This window comes from Onychomys torridus, chromosome 14 (assembly GCF_903995425.1).
Source record: "Onychomys torridus chromosome 14, mOncTor1.1, whole genome shotgun sequence".
NCBI classification, from domain to species: domain Eukaryota; kingdom Metazoa; phylum Chordata; class Mammalia; order Rodentia; family Cricetidae; genus Onychomys; species Onychomys torridus.
The window spans coordinates 664,864-683,331 of NC_050456.1; the positions used below are offsets into that span (position 1 = coordinate 664,864).

General features: G+C 37.8%; 1 protein-coding gene across 1 annotated transcript in view; it reads left to right on the forward strand.

Annotated features, from left to right (window-relative positions):
* Positions 1-18,468, forward strand: part of Cog5 (component of oligomeric golgi complex 5) — a 332,454-nt gene that overhangs the window by 33,683 nt on the left and 280,303 nt on the right. Inside the window, exon 6 of the mRNA XM_036205395.1 lies at positions 5,872-5,992. Coding sequence (XP_036061288.1) covers positions 5,872-5,992 — 121 coding nt within the window. The remainder of the gene's footprint in view (positions 1-5,871; positions 5,993-18,468) is intronic.

Below are 18,468 nucleotides of genomic sequence, written 5' to 3' on the forward strand. Positions count from 1 at the left end.
AGAAATACTAATGTAAAGACTTGTAATGAGCATAGAATTTAGTTTAAACAAGGGCTGTAAAGTATAGGATATAACAATTCTATGGTTTGGCCAAAAAAAAAAAAAAAAAAATAGAATGTAACTGTGAAAAATGTGATGAAATCATATGCAGTATTTAGGCACGTTCAGTAGTTCAGTATTGCTTTTGTTAACTAGATACTACTTTTTTAAAAAAAAAAAACCATATATTTATTTATTATATATACAATGTTTTGCCTGCATGTGTCCCTCCATGCCAGAAGATGGCACCAGATCTCATTACAGATGGTTGTGAGCCACATGTAGTTGCTGGGAATTGAACTCAGGACCTCTGAAAGAACAGTCAGTATTCTTAACCATTGAGCCATCTCTCCAGCCCTAGATACTACTTTTTGTGTGTTGTGCAATCAAACAAGTGAATTATCTTATTTTACTCTAATTGTATTATCTGATGTGTCCTTTATAGCCACAATTCTTAATATCTAAGATATAAGATGGAAAATAGAGTTTAAACACCCTGTACTTTTGATCCTGAATTAGAAGTATCAGTATGAAGTTGAGATGTTTTAATTTTAAAATATTATAAGCCTCATAAATGTACATTTTTATATGTATGTGTATGCATAATTTTAATCAGAATGCTTTATTTCTAGTCTCAAATAAGTCAAGTGAGTATTTATACCATATTTTAGTTCTGACATTTGCTACCCATGTCTATGGAGAAAATTCAGCAATGAGCAAGCCTAGTTTCCAAAATGATCTTGAAATACTGTTTCCTCTTCAAAGAAACTAAGGCTTCTTTGAGAAATCTTTGATTCAGGTTGGAGAAAGAAAATATATAAAGTGATCTTGAAATATTTTATACCAGACACCATAACTACCAGGTCCGTGACAAAGGAGCTTCGGGGCCAATTCAGAAATGTTTTTTGGTGACCAATTATTTCATTCTAGTGCCAAAGTTATAGATTATGAAAGTGATAAATCTCTTAGTTTTAGGCAGAATGATATAGTTGCTTGCTCTTAGGTGTTTCAACTAGGTCAAATTGTTCCATTTGGGCATCAGTAAGGATTAACGTTATAGTGAATTGACAACCTCTCTTGATGCTTAATACCTATTTTCATAATGGAAAAAATAACTTCACAAAATTAACAACTCTCACCCCGCATCTCGCACTGGCTGTCATTAGTGGATGTTAATCCTGCCTTTGGATTGGAAGAAGAGAATGTACTGCTTTTCCAGAGGAGCTGAGTTAGCTGTCCCTACACTACACATACACTCTAGCTCCAGCTCCAGGTTGATCCAGTGACTCTGGCCTCTTCAGGCCCCTGTACTTATGTGTACATACTTACAGGCAGGCACACACTCACTAAAAATAATAAAATCTTAAAAAAGAAACACTGCCTTTTGAAACTGATAACCCAGAGCAAGATGAAATATTCTTATTTCTAGGCACCTGACCCTAACAAATAATAGAGGAGATAGAAATTTTATGTGCCAACAAATAAAGACAAAACAGTAGAATTGGAGGATTTTGTAATCTCTTAGATTTTAATGGATTTTGATACTTAATATCAGAAAGAGAAAATCATACCTGCTATATGAATATACTACCACCTAATGATCTTGCCTAAGTACTTTAAAGAGATTTATTTGTGCATGTGCGTGCGCATGTATGTGCACACACATGGAGGTCAGAGGAGAACATCAGATGTCGCCCTGTTAATTTCTGCCTTGTTATGTGGGTGCTGGAATCTGAACACTGTCCTCATGATTGTGCAGCAGGTGCTCTTAACTGCTAAGCCATCTTCAGACCTTTGCCAACAATACAGAATCTGGATCTGATGAAGTCGCCTACATCCACCTTTTTTATAGGAAAAATAGAAGACAGAAGAACTTGTTAAAGTGCACTATGATGATGTTGTCATCACACTGCAGTTGTGGGATGCTTTGTTGATAGTTTATCCAATGTGTTTCACAGATTTTCAGAGACCAGCTGAGGAAATCTGTAGACTAAAAAGGGCATAAAATCTGTAACTTGCATATGTATATGTGTAAGTACACACACACACACACACACACACACACACACACACACACAGAGAGAGAGAGAGAGAGAGAGAGAGAGAGAGAGAGAGAGAGAAAATATTTGTTATTTCTGTAACAAATCCATAGATAAAGGTAGGGACATTATTACCATAAAAGAGAATTGTGGTAGCAGGTGTGGTGGTGCACCCCTTTAATCCCAGCACTCAGGAGGCAGAGGCAGGTGGATCTCTGTGAGTCTGAGGACAGCCTGTCTACAGAGTGGGTTCCTACAGGGTTGCTACACAAAGAAAGCCTGTTTCAAAAAACAAGCAAGAACAACCAAGAGTAGTGGTTTCTTTCAGATGGAGCAAGAGATGAATGTGGCAGTGTGTGTGATGGCTGACGTTCTTTCTTCTGTGTGGTGGTTCTAAGTACAGTTAGTTATAAATCTGTGGATGTGGCTTAAAACGCTTTATGAGTAGTGAAATAAAAGGAAAGGAAATTGATTATAGGAGAGAGCTGTGTGTTGAGAAATGGTGAGAATTGATGACTTTTAGATTAGCTAAGACTTGTTGAATGAGGATTTTATTAAAGCTATTCTTAGAAAATTTAACTAGTCTTTAAGTGGAGAGGCACCAAAGTTTATTTAAAAAGGGGGCTTGAGTGTTGAAAACTATAAGAAGATAAATCTCTGAAGGTGGATTTCATTGAGAGACCATTGTGTGAAACTGGAACTGATGAGGATTGACTTGTGGCAATGCTTTCAGGAATGGAGTTAAGATTGTTTTGTAGCAGCTTGTTATGTAGTAGGCAGTGAATAAGATAGTTAAGAGTAAATAAAGCACTAGAAATGAACTTGAAATTATTGTTTGAAGGCATACCTTATATTGGGTAAGACTGAATAATTTTGGATGGTCAGGTTTAGATGATCAAGAGTAAGGCCTAATAATTCTCCCCATGATGTATGTAGAGTCTCAGAATGGTTTCAAAAGATTCTAAATTCCACATTGTTCATGGAAACCAACAGCTCTGCCAGGCTTGGTGCTGCAGTCCTAGGTGGTAGGAATTACTTCCTGGAATCCTAGCTCTTGAAAGGTAGAGAGAGGCAGGGCTGGAAGAGTTGCATCCAATCTGTTGTATGTAGTGAGTTCCAGGCCAGATGGGCACTGCCACTGTCTCCAAAAATAATAAACAAGTTCAAACAAACAATAACAAAAACCACTTCTGTTCATCAAGAAACTAGTAATACTGGTTTTAATTCAGAGCATAGTTTGGAGCATAGAGATATGAGGATGATTTTTCAGCATTGCTTCTTTATGTTTTGAATTTTAAATTGTGCTTATGTTATATACTTACAAAATAACAATTAAAAGGTGGAGAATTTAGCTGGCCGTCATGATGCATCCCTTAATCCCAGCACTCAGAAAGCAGAGATTTGAGTTTGAAGCCAACCTGGTCAGCCAGAGCTACAAAGTGAGATCCTGTCTCCAATAAAATAAACAAATAAATATGCTTATAATTTGTTTTTTTGATGGAAATTCTTATTTCTTATTCATCGTATGGTTACTATGAAAACCAGTTAAACAAACACGTTTTCTACTTAAGTGTCTGGCTATGTATGTTTGTAAACAGTGTCTATTTGTGTGTATGTGCTATAAGAGTGTTTGAGTGTGACTGGGATGCTGTAGTATGTACCATGTTTGCCTATAAATGTTTATACCTGGTCATTTAGTGATGTTTTTCTTGGATGTGTATATGTATGTATGTGAACATGAGGCCAGAGGTGTCTGGTGTTTTCCTTGATCCCTGCCCCCTTATTTTTTTTGAGACAGGGTCTTACTGAACCTGGAGTTCACTCCTTTAGCAGGAGCCAGCAATTCCTAGGAATTCTGTCTCCACTTGCACAGTGCAAGGGGTGGTGGTAGTGGTGGTTACAGATGTATGCTGAACCTGGGTTTTTATGAGTTGATGGTGATAGGGAATCCAAATTCAGGCCTTCAGGCTTGTGTAGCAAGCACCTAACTACTGTGTAATCTTTCCTATCCTTTGGAGTTTTTAATTAAAAAAAATTTTTTTTTTGTGTATTTCACATCATCTGTCTCGATCTAACTCATCTCCCGTCCCTTCTCACCCACCCTCTGCCCTTGCAACCTCCCCCACAAGATAAAACAAAATAAAATTTAAAAGAAAAGGAAAAGAAAAGAAAAATCTGCATGCACATTCTTTGGGCTGGCTCACTTGGATCCTTGTCAACAGGGTGCCCAGGTGAGTGCAGGGCCTGCTCTCCCTAGTGCTGCAGTTGATGAGGGACGGGGTCAGCTCTCCCTCCTGCTGCAGGTGGTGGGGGGGGGGGGCAGAAGCAGTTCTCCCATTCTCATGACCAGCTTGCCTACACCCCCACCAACAGGGTCAGCTCTGTTGTGCTGCCCAGGCGAGGTGCAGGACTCCCTCTCTTGAATGCTGCAGCTGGTCAGGGGCAAGGCCAATTTTCCCTCTTCTTGCAGCCAGTGAGGGGGTGGGGCCAACTCTGTGCAGCCCTATCCTCTTGGTTTTAGGTAGTAGTAACAGGAGCCACAGACATGAACACAGACCATGGGTGTGGCCGGGTCATGGGCATACATGGCCCTTGCAGCAGATCAGGCCTGGACATCACCGTGGCCCTTGGTAGTAAGCAGACCACCACCTCAGTCCGCTCCTCACCACCTTCACCTCTTCAGATCTGCCTCTCTCTACAAGGACATGAGCCATCTGTCTTTCTCTTCCATACCCCTATTTGCTTGTCATAACAGAGCCTGAGTGAGTGGACTTGTGAATCTTTGTCTCCTGTTCAGTCTTCATGGCACTGGGCAGGCTCCTGTTGTCTCCTCCTGACCTGGGGCAGAGAGCCCCTGGCTGGTATTGAGTTTTTAATTGTTACTGCTACCTTTTAGGGTTTTCCTCAGTAAAAAGTTCTTGCTTTTCAAGTTGCCTGGGCCTATTCAATAGTAGTGATGAGCAGCATACCTCACCTGGGTTTGGTAGTCTCTGTGGAGGCTGGGAATGAGATGAGCTCAGTCTGCTCTTTCACCTCACCCTAAAGGCAGTGGTTCTGCACCCAGTTTCTGCCTCAGAGCATGCACACCTGTGAATCTTTTCTTTTGAACCTCGGGTTGCATTTGGGAAAGAAAAAGAGCTAGGAAGTGACATAAAAGTAAGTAATAGTTTTTTGAGTTTTGTTTAACTAATTTTCTCTTCTGAAATTTGTTAATAAGATCTGTTAGGAAATTCAAGCAAATAAGCATAATTTATCCTTTCAGGACTAGTGAAGTTGAGAGCTTTAAAACTGTCCCCAGACACTGAGAAAAGAGAACTAGAGTGGAGGCCACAGTGGGCAGCCAAGCACAGCAGTTGACTGGCTGCACATTCCCATTACCTGGGCATTTCAGCAAGCAGAACTGATGTGCAATCATCACTCCTACAGATTCCGATTTAATTGCATAGAAATACAGTTTTAGCATTGGAGCTTTTTGAACCTTTCCATTTGAATTAAAGTCACAAAGTAATCAGCCTTGAACAGGGTGGAAAAGAATCTTTGACTCTCTAGTATCTCAATTTCAAATTTACTCTATTTGGGATTAGTTGAAGTTTTTTGTAAACGTTAAATATGGGATTGTGGATGTTCTTGTTAAAGATATGTGGTTATTTAGGGTATCCACTGGGAAACAAAAAGGATAAACAATTTTTTTTCACATCTGAAGAATTGGAAAGCTTCACAGATGAACTGACTGTAATCACAATGAAACTTCATGGAGCTACTGTACTTTCTTAATACTGTGTCACTTTAACAGGTTGCCTGTGATTTGCTTCGGAGAATAATTCGCATCTTATATCTCAGTAAGAGACTCCAGGGACAACTGCAAGGAGGAAGTAGAGAGATAACCAAAGCTGCTCAGAGTCTCAATGAACTTGGTAAGTCCTTTCATGATTAAAAATTGGTAGAAGTTTGACAGTTTTAACTCAGTTGATTTGTTGACATTTGTTATCACTATTAACAAATATTACTAAAAATTTTTTAAATGGCTGTTTATAGCAGTGTTTCTCTCCAGAAAGGGTGAATAAAATTAGATTTCTTGAAAATGTTGTTTACTTTAAAAATGATCATATAATAAAACTGGCTTTTTTTCATGATCTGCTGAGTAATTGCAATCACAGTCATGATACAAAGCACTTTTATCACTCTTGAAAATATGCCCATCATTGTTTGATGATCAGAACTATCCTTGTCCTCTAACCTGACAGCCATCGTAATTTTTCTATCATTATAGTTTTTGTCTATTAATAATGGCACATAAATGGAATAATAAGTCCATACCTTTTTGAGGCTGGCTTCTCGTACCTAGCTTTTAATATCTTTGAGATTTATTCAAATTGGTGTGAATACTAGCAGTTTGTTAGAATATGTTCTGTGCTGTCATGGGGCTTGTCCTTTGAGTCACTAGTTGAAGGAGAATTTGAGTTTTTTCTAGCTTTTGGTTATTATGAATAGAGTAGGTGTAAAGACTTGTGTGTAGGTTTTGTTGTAGTTTCTATGGAGTAAATATCCGGGAGAAATGCTGTTTATTTAGGTGATAAATCCCGTGTTGATGTGGTGTCTAGATGTCTTTATTCATTCTTTTCTTAGATACTTGAAATAGGCCCTTGACATTCAAGGTTTAGAGTTGATGGTTTAGTTGGCTAAAAAGCTTCAAGTTCCGTAATTTTTCAGGAGAATGTTTGAATAACATGTGAGTACATATAGAAAATGCCAACACCTGGGTTTTGATGAGACTTTGTGGGTTTCTTGTTTTCATTGGGTACCCAGTAATTTTTTTAGAAGTGAAAATATTTGGTGATATCTATTCTTTTATAGATTCAGAAAGCCTTTGATTATATGTCTTTGTTTTTTGTTTTGTTTTTGAGACAGGATTTCTCTGTGAAACAGTCTTGGCTGTCCTGGAACTTCCTTGGCTGGCCTCAAACTCATAGAGATATACCTGCCTCTGCCTCCTAAGTGCTGGGATTAAAGGTGTACAACAGCACCACCTGGCTGATTATATATGTCTTCAACATTGCTGGTTTGCTTACTCTTGAAGGCATGATTATGCCAGAGTAACACTAGAAAAATGTATTTGACATATTCTTTTGAGTTTTTCTATTTTTGATATTTCCGTTGTAAAGTCTTGCTCTGTTGCAGTAGTTCTCAGCTTGTGGGTCATGAGCCTGGTGGGGTCACATGTCAGATATGCTGCGTATTAGATGTTTACATTACAATTCGTAACTGAAAAATTACAGTTATTAAGTAACAACGAAATAATTTTATGGTTAAGGGTTACCACAACATGAAGTATTACATAGCATTAGGAAGGCTGAGAACCACTGCTCTGGTTTTATATTTTTACTAGTCAAAGAAATACAGTAATTTTCACAAATCATGCTTCAACATTTCAATTGTGTGAGGCTTAAGTATAGACATTGGTTACGCTTATCTTGGCAATATTCTATTTAGTATGCTGGAATATATTAAAAGTTATTAAGCAGTGAGTAATATTTGAGTGTTTCTTTTTTAAAGGTATATATTTTTTATTTTAAAATTTATTCTCATGTATGTTACTCTCTTGATATTTTTATTTGGAAGGTTATAATATACATCTGTGCATATACATATACATATACCTGTGTGTAACTAATAATCAAAGAACTAAGTGGCTGTCAACTTCAGAGTGGGGGAAGCATGACAGGAGTTGGAGGGAGGGCATGTGGCGGGTATGGGGGGAGGAAAGAAAGGGAAAGTGATGCAATTCTATTTTAATTAAAAATTTTAAAATAGTACATTGTATATATGTGTAATGCTTTTAAATTTGTTAATTTATCATTTGTGCTGTTTTTCTTTTAATTTTTTCAACTTTTGATTATATTCTTTACCCTCGTTCTTAGTCCTTCCCACTTTCCTACTCACCCAAGTTCATATTCTTTCTCTCAAAGAGTGAAAATTAAAACAACAACAACAAAATCCAGTAAGAAAAAAAAAGACCAAAATGAAATAAGGAGAACAAAAAATAAGCATGGAGTCTTTTGTGTTTACCAGCTACTCCTGGGCATGGGGTCTACCCTGTAGTGTGGTTGATATACCAAGTGACAGGCCATTGGCAAAACTACTTTTTCTTTTTCCAGTAGTTATCAATTGCAAGTCTCTTTTTGTTTAGGGGGAGAACTTTATGTTCTCTTCTATGTCTCAGTTCTGGGATTTTGTCTGGTTTGGACATGTATAGGTCTTATTACATTCTCTATGAGTTCTGTGTGTATCAATCCTTTCCTTGGAATCTTCTACCACCTCTGGCTTTCACTAAAGAAATGACACAATAAGTATATATTATGTCAGATAATGCTGTATGGTGTAGCAGGGTAAGAGGCTAGAGACTACAGTGGGATTAGTGATGATTTAGACAAATGTCAGGGGACAGAGCAGATCTCAGGCACTGTGCAGACCTAACCGCAGAGTAGAAGCTTCGTGTGATGTAACAAGGCTTCCTTCAAGAGCCCAGCTATGAGACCATGGTGGCACTATATCAACAGCTTTCACACTATGCTTTTAAATTATTCAGTGGAAGTTACTCTTTCCTGGGAAACACTGGTTTTTAATTTGTTTTTGTTTACTCATGTTTTCCTTTTCCCAAATTATTATTACTTGCTTTTTTCCTTTTATTGAAAATAGATTTTTTTTCTCATATAATATGTCTTTATTATGTAAGATTTCTCATTCCTTTGCTCCCCTTAGTTCCTTACCACCTCCCATCTTATCTGGATACCTCCCTCCACCTTGCTTCTGTCTCTCATTAGAAAATAAAGAGGATTTTAAGGGATAATGATAAAATAAAATGAGATAAAAATAAACTAACATCAGAATAGGACAAAACAAACAGAGGGAAAGGAATCCTATAAAAAGACTAAACTGTAAGCTATAATGTCTACACAAAGGACCTGTGCTTAGTTAGGGTTTCCATTGCTGTGAAGAGATACCATGACTTCAGCAACTCTTTTCTCTCTCATTCTTTCTTTCTTTCTTTCTTTTTTTAAAGATTTATTTATTTATTATGTATACAGCATGTATGACTGCAGGCCAGAAGAGGGCACCAGGTGTCATTATAAATGGTTGTGAGCCACCATGTGGTTGCTGGGAATTGAACTCAGGACCTCTGGAAGAGAAGTCAGTGCTCTTAACCTCTGAGCCATCTCTCCAGCACCAACCTTAGCAACTCTTATAAAGGAAAATATTTAATTGGGCTGGCTGACAGTTACAGAGGTATAGTCCATTATCATCATAGTGAAAAGCATGGTGGCATGTAGACAGACATGGTGCTGGAGTTCTATATCTTGATCCATAGACAGTAGGAAGTGGATAGTCTCACTGGGTGTGGATTGAGTTTATCTGAGACATCAAAGCCAACCTCCACAGTGAGACACTTCCTCCAACAAGGCCACACCTACTCCAGCAAGGCCATACATACCTCCTAATACTGCTACTCCCTATGGGCCAAGCATTCAAACACATGAATCTGTGGGGGCCATAACTATTCAAACCACTACAGGACCTATAAGGTAAAAAGAGAGAGAAAAATATATAAATTAAATAAAAAAGATAAAAATTAACAATAATAATAAAGCTGACAAGACATTATAAGACAAGGAACTTCCAAAGATGCCACTAAGTTCATTTTCTTTTTTCTTTTCTTTCTTTTTTTTTAAGATTTATTTATTTATTATGTATACAGTGTAATGTCTGCATGTATCCTGCAGGCCAGAAGAGGGCACCAGATCTCATTACAGATGGTTGTGAGCTACCATGTGGTTGCTGGGTATTGAACTCAGGACCTCTGGAAGAATAGCCAGCGCTCTTAACTGCTGAGCCATCTCTCCAGCCCTTGTGTTCATTTTCTATTAGCCATATACTGCTAGGCATGCAGCCTACCCTTAAGAGTAGTTTGTTTCCCCTTGGAGAAAACTAAATTTTCATTTTCCTTTTTCCCCACTTTTCCCCCAGGATACTCTTGAGGAGAGAGGAATAAGAGATATTAGGTAGAAAGATAGAGGGGAGAGAAACAGATAGAAACACAGGATAGCCTGGGGAGGGCCTGGATCAATATCCGGTGGCTCCTTCTGTCTCTTCTAAAGGGCTATTTATAGAAATGCCAAGGGGTGGAGCAAAAGACCTCCCCCTAGCTCAGCCAAGTGTAGACCTTTCCAATCACCTAGGTAACCATGCACATGGTCAAGCAATCTTCTAAATGCAGCCCTGCTGGGTAAAGCAAGCTCATATCTCACTAGAAAACCTTTGTAGGCCTCCACAAAATGGTTATCAATTGGACACAGCTTCTGGGTGAGGGATGGGGGCATGTGTCTTTTCCTCCTTTCAGCTCTAGGACTCCATCTGGTGCAGAACTGTGCAGGTCTTGTACGTACTGCTTCAATTTCTGTGAGTTCATAGGTGCTTTCATCCTTGTTTTCTTGGTGTCCTCCTTCCCTTTTGTTTCTTACACCCTTTCCTCTTCTGCACGGTTTTTTGAGCCCCAAGGGGAGGTATTTGATGGAAATATTATGTCTAGGACTATGATCCAGTGCCTGTCACTCTCTTCATTATGTCTGCCTGTGGGTCTCTGTGTTTATTCCCAATGTGTAGCAGAAGGAAGTGTCTCTGGTAATGGCTGAGGAAGGCACTGAGTATTGTTTTCATAGTGTATTCTTACACTATATAAAACATAGTGTTAAAGTTCTAGTATCAGCTATGAGCTTCATTTAATAATTCTCATTCTTTAAGCAGCAAAATTTATCTGTAGTCATAATCACAGATAAAAATTATTTCAAGGCTTAGTGTATGCATTTATCCTCAGTGACAGTTCATTATATGTAAAAATAGCAAATATTTTATTATGATTATTATGTTCTAGAACCAATAGATGTAGTAATACACATAGAGTTGTGTTCTTCCTTCCTTCCTTCCTTTCTTTTCTTTTCTTTCTTTCTTTTTTTTTTTTTTGTTTTGTTTTTGTTTTTTCAAGACAGGGTTTCTCTGTGTAGTTTTGGTACCTGTCCTGGATCTCGCTCTGTAGACCAGGCTGGCCTCGAACTCACAGAGACCCGCCTGCCTCTGCCTTCCGAGTGCTGGGATTAAAAAGGCGTGCGCCACCACTGCCTGGCTTAATTTTATTTTTATTTACTCTATTGTTGAGTTTTCCTACAAGTAGAATTTAAAGGAAGAAAATTTTTCCATTAAATAAAGTCAGACAATACTTTCATGCTTACTCTGGTCTGTTTATGAAAATCATGATTTAGAATTCATATACTTATCAAATTATTATTTCAGCATAAATTATCTTGTTAGGAACCCAATATAAATTTAGTGAATATATACAGGTTTTGTGTTTGAGAAGTTCAAGTCTGTCACTGTCTCTGTATTGGAATCATAAATGTGATGCTAACAATGCTGCTGATGTGGTTTCCAGGAGACAAACTTTTCTCCTGCTTTTCAAAACTTTTGGACTCATCTTTACTTTCCATGAAGCAGTAAGAAAAAACTTGCCATTTTATTTTTACAAAACTTAGGCAAATTTAGTAATCCCTTCTATAAATATTTATTGAATGCCTGCCTACTGCCCATGCCTTGTGCTATTTTAGACATTAACGATATGTCCCAAAACAAAACACAAAGTCCCCTTTCTTTTTATAGCTATATTCTAATGGGTTCTGAAGTTGCACATACAGTGTTCCTAGAAAATTCTGACACCAAAGTCTGTGCTCTTAAGCCACCAGTGATTTCCTTAAAGTCTTTGGCAGCATTTATTGATTTGCCAAAAAGATTGCTGTCATTGTTAGGTCTCTAAATGTCTCCTTTTTTTAAAACCATGAAAAAATTTTCACAATTTTATCCCACATTCTAAGATTACCTTGAATATAAACTAAATCTAAATGAAGACCTATTAGGTGAAAATGAGAGAATGGCATTTGATTGAAATATGATTACTTCATATTTCAAATCAGGTATAAAATATTAATATGCATTATTTATGATATACAGCAAATGCATTTTGTGATTGTGGCAGTTAATGACTTAATAGTATATATTAAAGCTTTGGTGAGTTATTTTAAGATCATTTTAAAAAGTATAATTAGCTGGGCATGGTGGTGCACACCTTTAATCTCAGCACTTGGGAGGCAGCCAGAGGGTCTCTGTGAGTTCAACACCAGCCTGGTCTAGTTAGTTCCAGGCCAGGACTACATAGAACCTGTCTCAAAAATATATTTCTATAAACAAATACGCACACATATATAAAATTAGCAGTAAATTCTAAGGAAGCAGTTAGGTAAGTGGAACTCCATGAATTTGTAACATTGACTATCTGTTTTCCAAGTTTGGCATTTTCATTCCCGTCTATTGTGTCCTAATCCCATATATGATGAGGGAATGTTCTTTAAGCCAAAAATGTTTTTGTAAGCCGTTTGTTACATATTTATTTTGGAAGAAGGGATAATTATAACAGTTTCATCTAATAATGTTCTTGTTATATCTGTGATACTTTCTTAAGGTGTTAAAAATACTTTTATGATCAAGTGAAACACTCATGCACAGATGAAAACATGCTTTTTATAATTTTTTTTTTATATGATGGTCAGTCAGTGAGCACTAACTAATGAGTGGTACTTTTTTAATGTCTGTAAGATTTAGTTGCTGCAAATTTAGTAAGTTTTATTTCAAGCTCACTGCAGTTATATATTGAAGCAAAGGAGGTAGATACACAGTGAGACTGTTTATAGTATTACCTTTATTGGTCTGAGGTGGTACATTTTTTAAAATGTCACAAAAACTTCGGTATGGGTAAGTCATTCTGCAGTTTTACATTGGTGTTTTGACATAGATAAATTTAACAAAGGACAAATATGCTTGATTTAGATTTCTGTTTCTAAATTGCTTTTGGAACTAGGGTTCAGCTACCATCAAGTGGAGGTGATGCTATTCTCAAATCCAAATGATCTGAAAGTCTTACTATGGGTTTTCTGTGGTGTAGGCAGCATAGTAAAGTAGCGCACACTCAAATAAAACTCTTATTTAAGTAACACCACTTAAAATCCTATTGAATTTGTTTTATCTTTTATTGTGGTGTCAGAATTCAGAATGCCATACAGAAAATAACAAGCAGCTCACTTACTGTGCACATTAGTGTACTGTTTTCCTTCCATTTCACATTTACCACAGCCCTTTTATGTTTTATTAATATGACTGATTAATAATGCTATGGAAGCTGTATACTTTTACCTATTATCATCCCTTGCTGGAACACTTATAGTTGAAAGGAAGTTATTTAGTAAATGGTTCTTCAAAGTAATTAGGGAAGGTTTTCATTTCTTGCTTTTTTGTGTGCATGTTTTCTTGTTTAGATGCTGAAGCCACTACTCATTTCCATTGTAGCATGTATAATTCATAATGTTAAACAAATATTGTTATTAAAAACTTGTTAAGCTATGCCTTGAGTGTGTAGAAGCACATTATGGGTTATTTGCTGTTTATTCCTTTTATTTATTTATTTATTTATTTATTTATTTATTTATTTATTTAAGATTTATTTACTTTATTATGTATACAGCATGTATGACCAGAAGAGGGCACCAGATCTCATTACAGATGGTTGTGAGCCACCATGTGGTTGCTGGGAATTGAACTCAGGACCTTTGGAAGAGCAGTCAGTGCTCTTAACCTCTGAGCCATCTCTCCAGCCCTGTTTATTCCTTTTAAATGACATCAGCTTGTTAATGAAATGCAGCCTTGAGTCTATAATATTGTACAGGTGTGTAGGTGCAGCCTTGAGTCTATAATATTGTGCAGGTGTGTAGGTGCAGCCTTGAGTCTATAATATTGTGCAGGTGTGTAGGTGCAGCCTTGAGTCTATAATATTGTACAGGTGTGTAGGTGCAGCCTTGAGTCTATAATATTGTACAGGTGAGTAGGTGCACCCTTGAGTCTATAATATTGTACAGGTGAGTAGGTGCAGCCTTGAGTCTATAATATTGTACAGGTGAGTAGGTGCAGCCTTGAGTCTATAATATTGTACAGGTGAGTAGGTGCAGCCTTGAGTCTATAATATTGTACAGGTGAGTAGGTGCAGCCTTGAGTCTATAATATTGTACAGGTGTGTAGGTGCAGCCTTGAGTCTATAATATTGTACAGGTGAGTAGGTGCAGCCTTGAGTCTATAATATTGTACAGGTGAGTAGGTGCAGCCTTGAGTCTATAATATTGTACAGGTGAGTAGGTGCAGCCTTGAGTCTATAATATTGTACAGGTGAGTAGGTGCAGCCTTGAGTCTATAATATTGTACAGGTGAGTAGGTGCTCTGCTTCTCATCACTCTTATGCTTCATTACTTTGTGAGTCGAACATACAGTATGAAATAGTTTTTTTTTTTTTAAATCACTCTTGGGGTTTATTGAAATGAAAATAGCTTAGGATTAAGTTAGAAGGCTTTAATATCAATTTATGATTATCATTATAGATACAGAAATTGGCAAGTTAGTGTGTCATGTGAACAATAAATATGACTTTCTGTGAGAGATGTTTAGTAAAATAGGATCTGGATTTATTCATTTGTTTAAATTTGTGTGATAGGAACTTCAAATCCTTTTTGATGAATGAAAGGTGTTATTTGTGTGGGTTTTTTTTTTTTTTTTTTTTTTTTTTTTTAATGATCACAGCTAGCATCCTATTCAGAGTTCAGGAGTGGCAATCCAGATTTTTTTCTATATTGATTATGGTAAAATAAATACAAGTTCTCTTTGGAAAATAAGTCCTGAAAATTGTGCGTGGCAAAACCAGTCACTGGAACCTCTTTTTTAAAGGATTGAACTAAAAAAAGAAAAGGAAAAAAAACAAAACAAAACAAAAAATAAAACAAAAAAACCTCATTAGTTATCCACAGATACATTTTTTCCTTTTTTAAAAATTTATTATATTTGTGTTTTAATTTTACACATCAGCCATGGGTTCCCCTGTCCTCCCCCTCCCACCCCACCCCCACCTTTCTCCCAGGCCCTCCCCTCCATTCATTTCTCCTCAAGGGCCAAGACTCCACTGGGGATTCATTTAAACCTGGTGGATTCAGTACAGGCAGGTCCAGTCCCCTCCTTCCAGGCTGAGCAAAGTGTCCCTGTGTAAACCCAAGATTCCAATCAGCCAGTTTATGAACTAAGGACAGGTCCGGGTCCCATAGCCTGGGTGTCTCCCAAACAGTTCAAGCTATTCAATTGTCTCACTTATCCAGAGGGCCTGATCCAGCTGGGGGCTCCACAGCCTTTGGTTCATAATTCATGTGCTTCCATTTGTTTGGCTATTTGTCCCTGTGCTTTTCCAATCTTGGGCTCAACAATTCACACTTTTACAGTCCCTCCTCTTTCTCGACAATTGGACTCCTGGAGCTCCACCTGGGGCCTGGCCTAGGATCTCTGCATCCACTTCCATCAGTTATTGGATGAGAGTTCCAGCAAGACCGTTAGGGTGTTTGGCCATCTGATCACCAGACTAGGTCAGATCAGGCTTCCCTCGACCATTGCCAGTAGTCTACAGAGGATGTATCATTGTGGATTTAAGGGGACCTCTACAGCACTCTGCCTATTCCTGTTCTCATGTGGTCATCATTTATCATGGTCTGTTATTCCTTGTTCTCCCTTTCTGTTCTTGATCCAGCTGGGATCTCCTGCTCCCCTAAGCTTTCTTTCCCTCAAATCTTGCCCTTCATCACTCCCACTGTCGTCCAGGTTGTTCATATAGATCTCATCCATTTCTCTGTGTCTTTCCTAGGGTCCTGTTTTCTAGGTAGCCTCCCTGGAGTTGTGTAGCAGTCTAGTCATCTTTGTTTTACATCTAGTATCCTACTATGAGTGAGTACATACCATGTTTGTCCTTCTGAGTCTGGGTTACCTCACTCAGGATGATTTTTTCCAGATCCATCCATTTGCCTGCAAACCTCATGATGTCATTGTTTTTCTCTGCTGAGTAGTACTCCATTGTGTATATGTACCATATTTTCTTTATCCATTCTTCAGTTGAAGGGCATCTAAGTTGTTTCCAGGTTCTGGCTATTACAAACAATGCTGATATGAACATAGCTGAGCAAATGCCCTTGTGGTATGATTGAGCATTCCTTGGGTATATGCCCAAGAGTGGTATAGCTGGGTCTTGGGGGAGATGGATTCCCAATTTTCTAAGGAAGTGCCATATTGATTTCCAAAGTGGCTGTACAAGCTTGCATTCCCACCAGCAGTGAAGGAGAGTTCCCCTTGCTCCATATCCTCTCCAGCATAAGCTGTCTTCTGTGTTTTTGATCTTAGCCATTCTGACAGGTGTAAGGTGGTATCTCAGAGTCATTTTGATTTGCATTTCCCGGATAATTAGGGATGTTGAGCAATTCCTTAAATGTCTTCCAGCCATTTGAACTTCCTCTGTTAAGAATTCTCTGTTTAGTTCTATAGCCCATTTCTTAATTGGACTGTTGGGCATTTTGATGTCTAATTTCTTGAGTTCTTTATATATTCTGGATATCAGCCTTCTGTCAGATGTGGGGTTGGTAAAGACCTTTTCCCATTCTGTAGGCTGTTGCTTTGTCTTGTTGACCGTGTCCTATGCTCTACAAAAGCTTCTCAGTTTCAACAGGTCCCATTGATTGATTGTTTCTCTCAGTGTCTGTGCTACTGGTGTTATATTTAGAAAGTGATCTCTGGTACCATTGCGTTCAAGAGTACTTCTTACTTTCTCTTCTATCAGGTTCAGAGTAACTGGATTTATGTTGAGGTCTTTGATCCACTTGGACTTAAGTTTTGTGCACGGTGACAGATATGGATCTATTTGCAGCCTTCTACACATTGACATCCAGTTATGCCAGCACCATTTGTTGAAGATGTTTTCTTTTTTCCATTGTACATTTTTGGCTTCTTTGCCAAAAATTTTATGTTCATAGGTGTGCGGGTTAATGTCAGGGTCTTCAATTCGATTCCATTGGTTCACATGTTGATTTTTATGGCAGTACCAAGCTGTTTTTATTACTGTAGCTGTATAGTAGAGCTTGAGGTCAGGGATCGTGATGCCTCCAGAGGTTGTTTTATTGTACAGGATTCTTTTGGCTATCCTGGGTTTTTGCTTTTCCATATGAAGTTGAGTATTATCCTTTCCAGGTCTGTGAAGAATTGTGTTGGTAAGTTGATGGGGATTGTGTTGAATCTGTAGATTGCTTTTGGTCAGATCGTCATTTTTACTATGTTAATCCTGCCTATCCATGAGCATGGGAGATCTTTCCATTTTCTGACATCTTCTTCAATTTCTTTTTTCAGGGACTTAAAGTTCTTGTCATATAGGTCTTTCACATGCTTAGTTAGAGTAACCCCAAGGTATTTTATATCATTTGTGGCTATTGTAAAGGGTGATGTATCTCTGATTTCCTTCTCAGCCTGTTTATCTATTGTATATAGGAAGGCTACTGACTTTTTTGAGTTGATCTTGTATCCTGCTATTTTGCTGAAGGTTTTTATAAGCTGTATCAGTTCTGTGGTTGAATTTTTGGGGTCACTCATATATACTATCATGTCATCTGCAAATAGGGAAAGCTTGACTTCTTCCTTTCCAATTTGTATCCCCTTAATCTCCTTATGTTGTTTTATAGCTCTGGCTAGAACTTCAAGTACTATATTGAATAAGTAGGGGGAGAGGGGACAACCTTGCCTTGTTCCTGATTTTAGTGGTATTGCTTTGAGTTTCTCTCCATTTAATTTGATGTTGGCTGTTGGCTTGCTGTAGATTGCCTTTCTTATGTTTAGGTATGTTTCCTGTATTCCTGATCGCTCCAAGACCTTTATCATGAAGGGGTGTTGGATTTTGTCAAATGCCTTTTCTGCGTCTAGTGAGATGATCATGTGATTTCTTTTCTTTGAGTTTGTTTATATGTTGTATTACATTGACAGACTTTCATATGTTGAACCTCCTTTGCATCCCTGGGATGAAGCCTACTTGATCATGGTGGATAATTGTTTTGATGTGTTCTTCGAGTCTGTTTGCCAGTATTTTATTGAGTTTTTTTGCATCAATGTTCATGAGGAAGATTGGTCTGTAGTTCTCTTTCTTTGTTGCATCTTTGTTTGGTTTAGGAATCAGGGTAATTGTAGCCTCATAGAAGGAGTTTGGTAATATGCCTTCTGCTTCTATTGTGTGGACCAATTTAAAGAGTATTGGTATTAAGTCTTCTTTGAAGATCTGGTAGAATTCTGCAGTGAAACCATCTGGTCCTGGGCTTTTTTTGTTTGTGAGACTTTTAATGACTGATTCTATTTCCTTAGGGGTTATTGGACTATTTAAATGGTTTATCTGGTCTTGATTTAA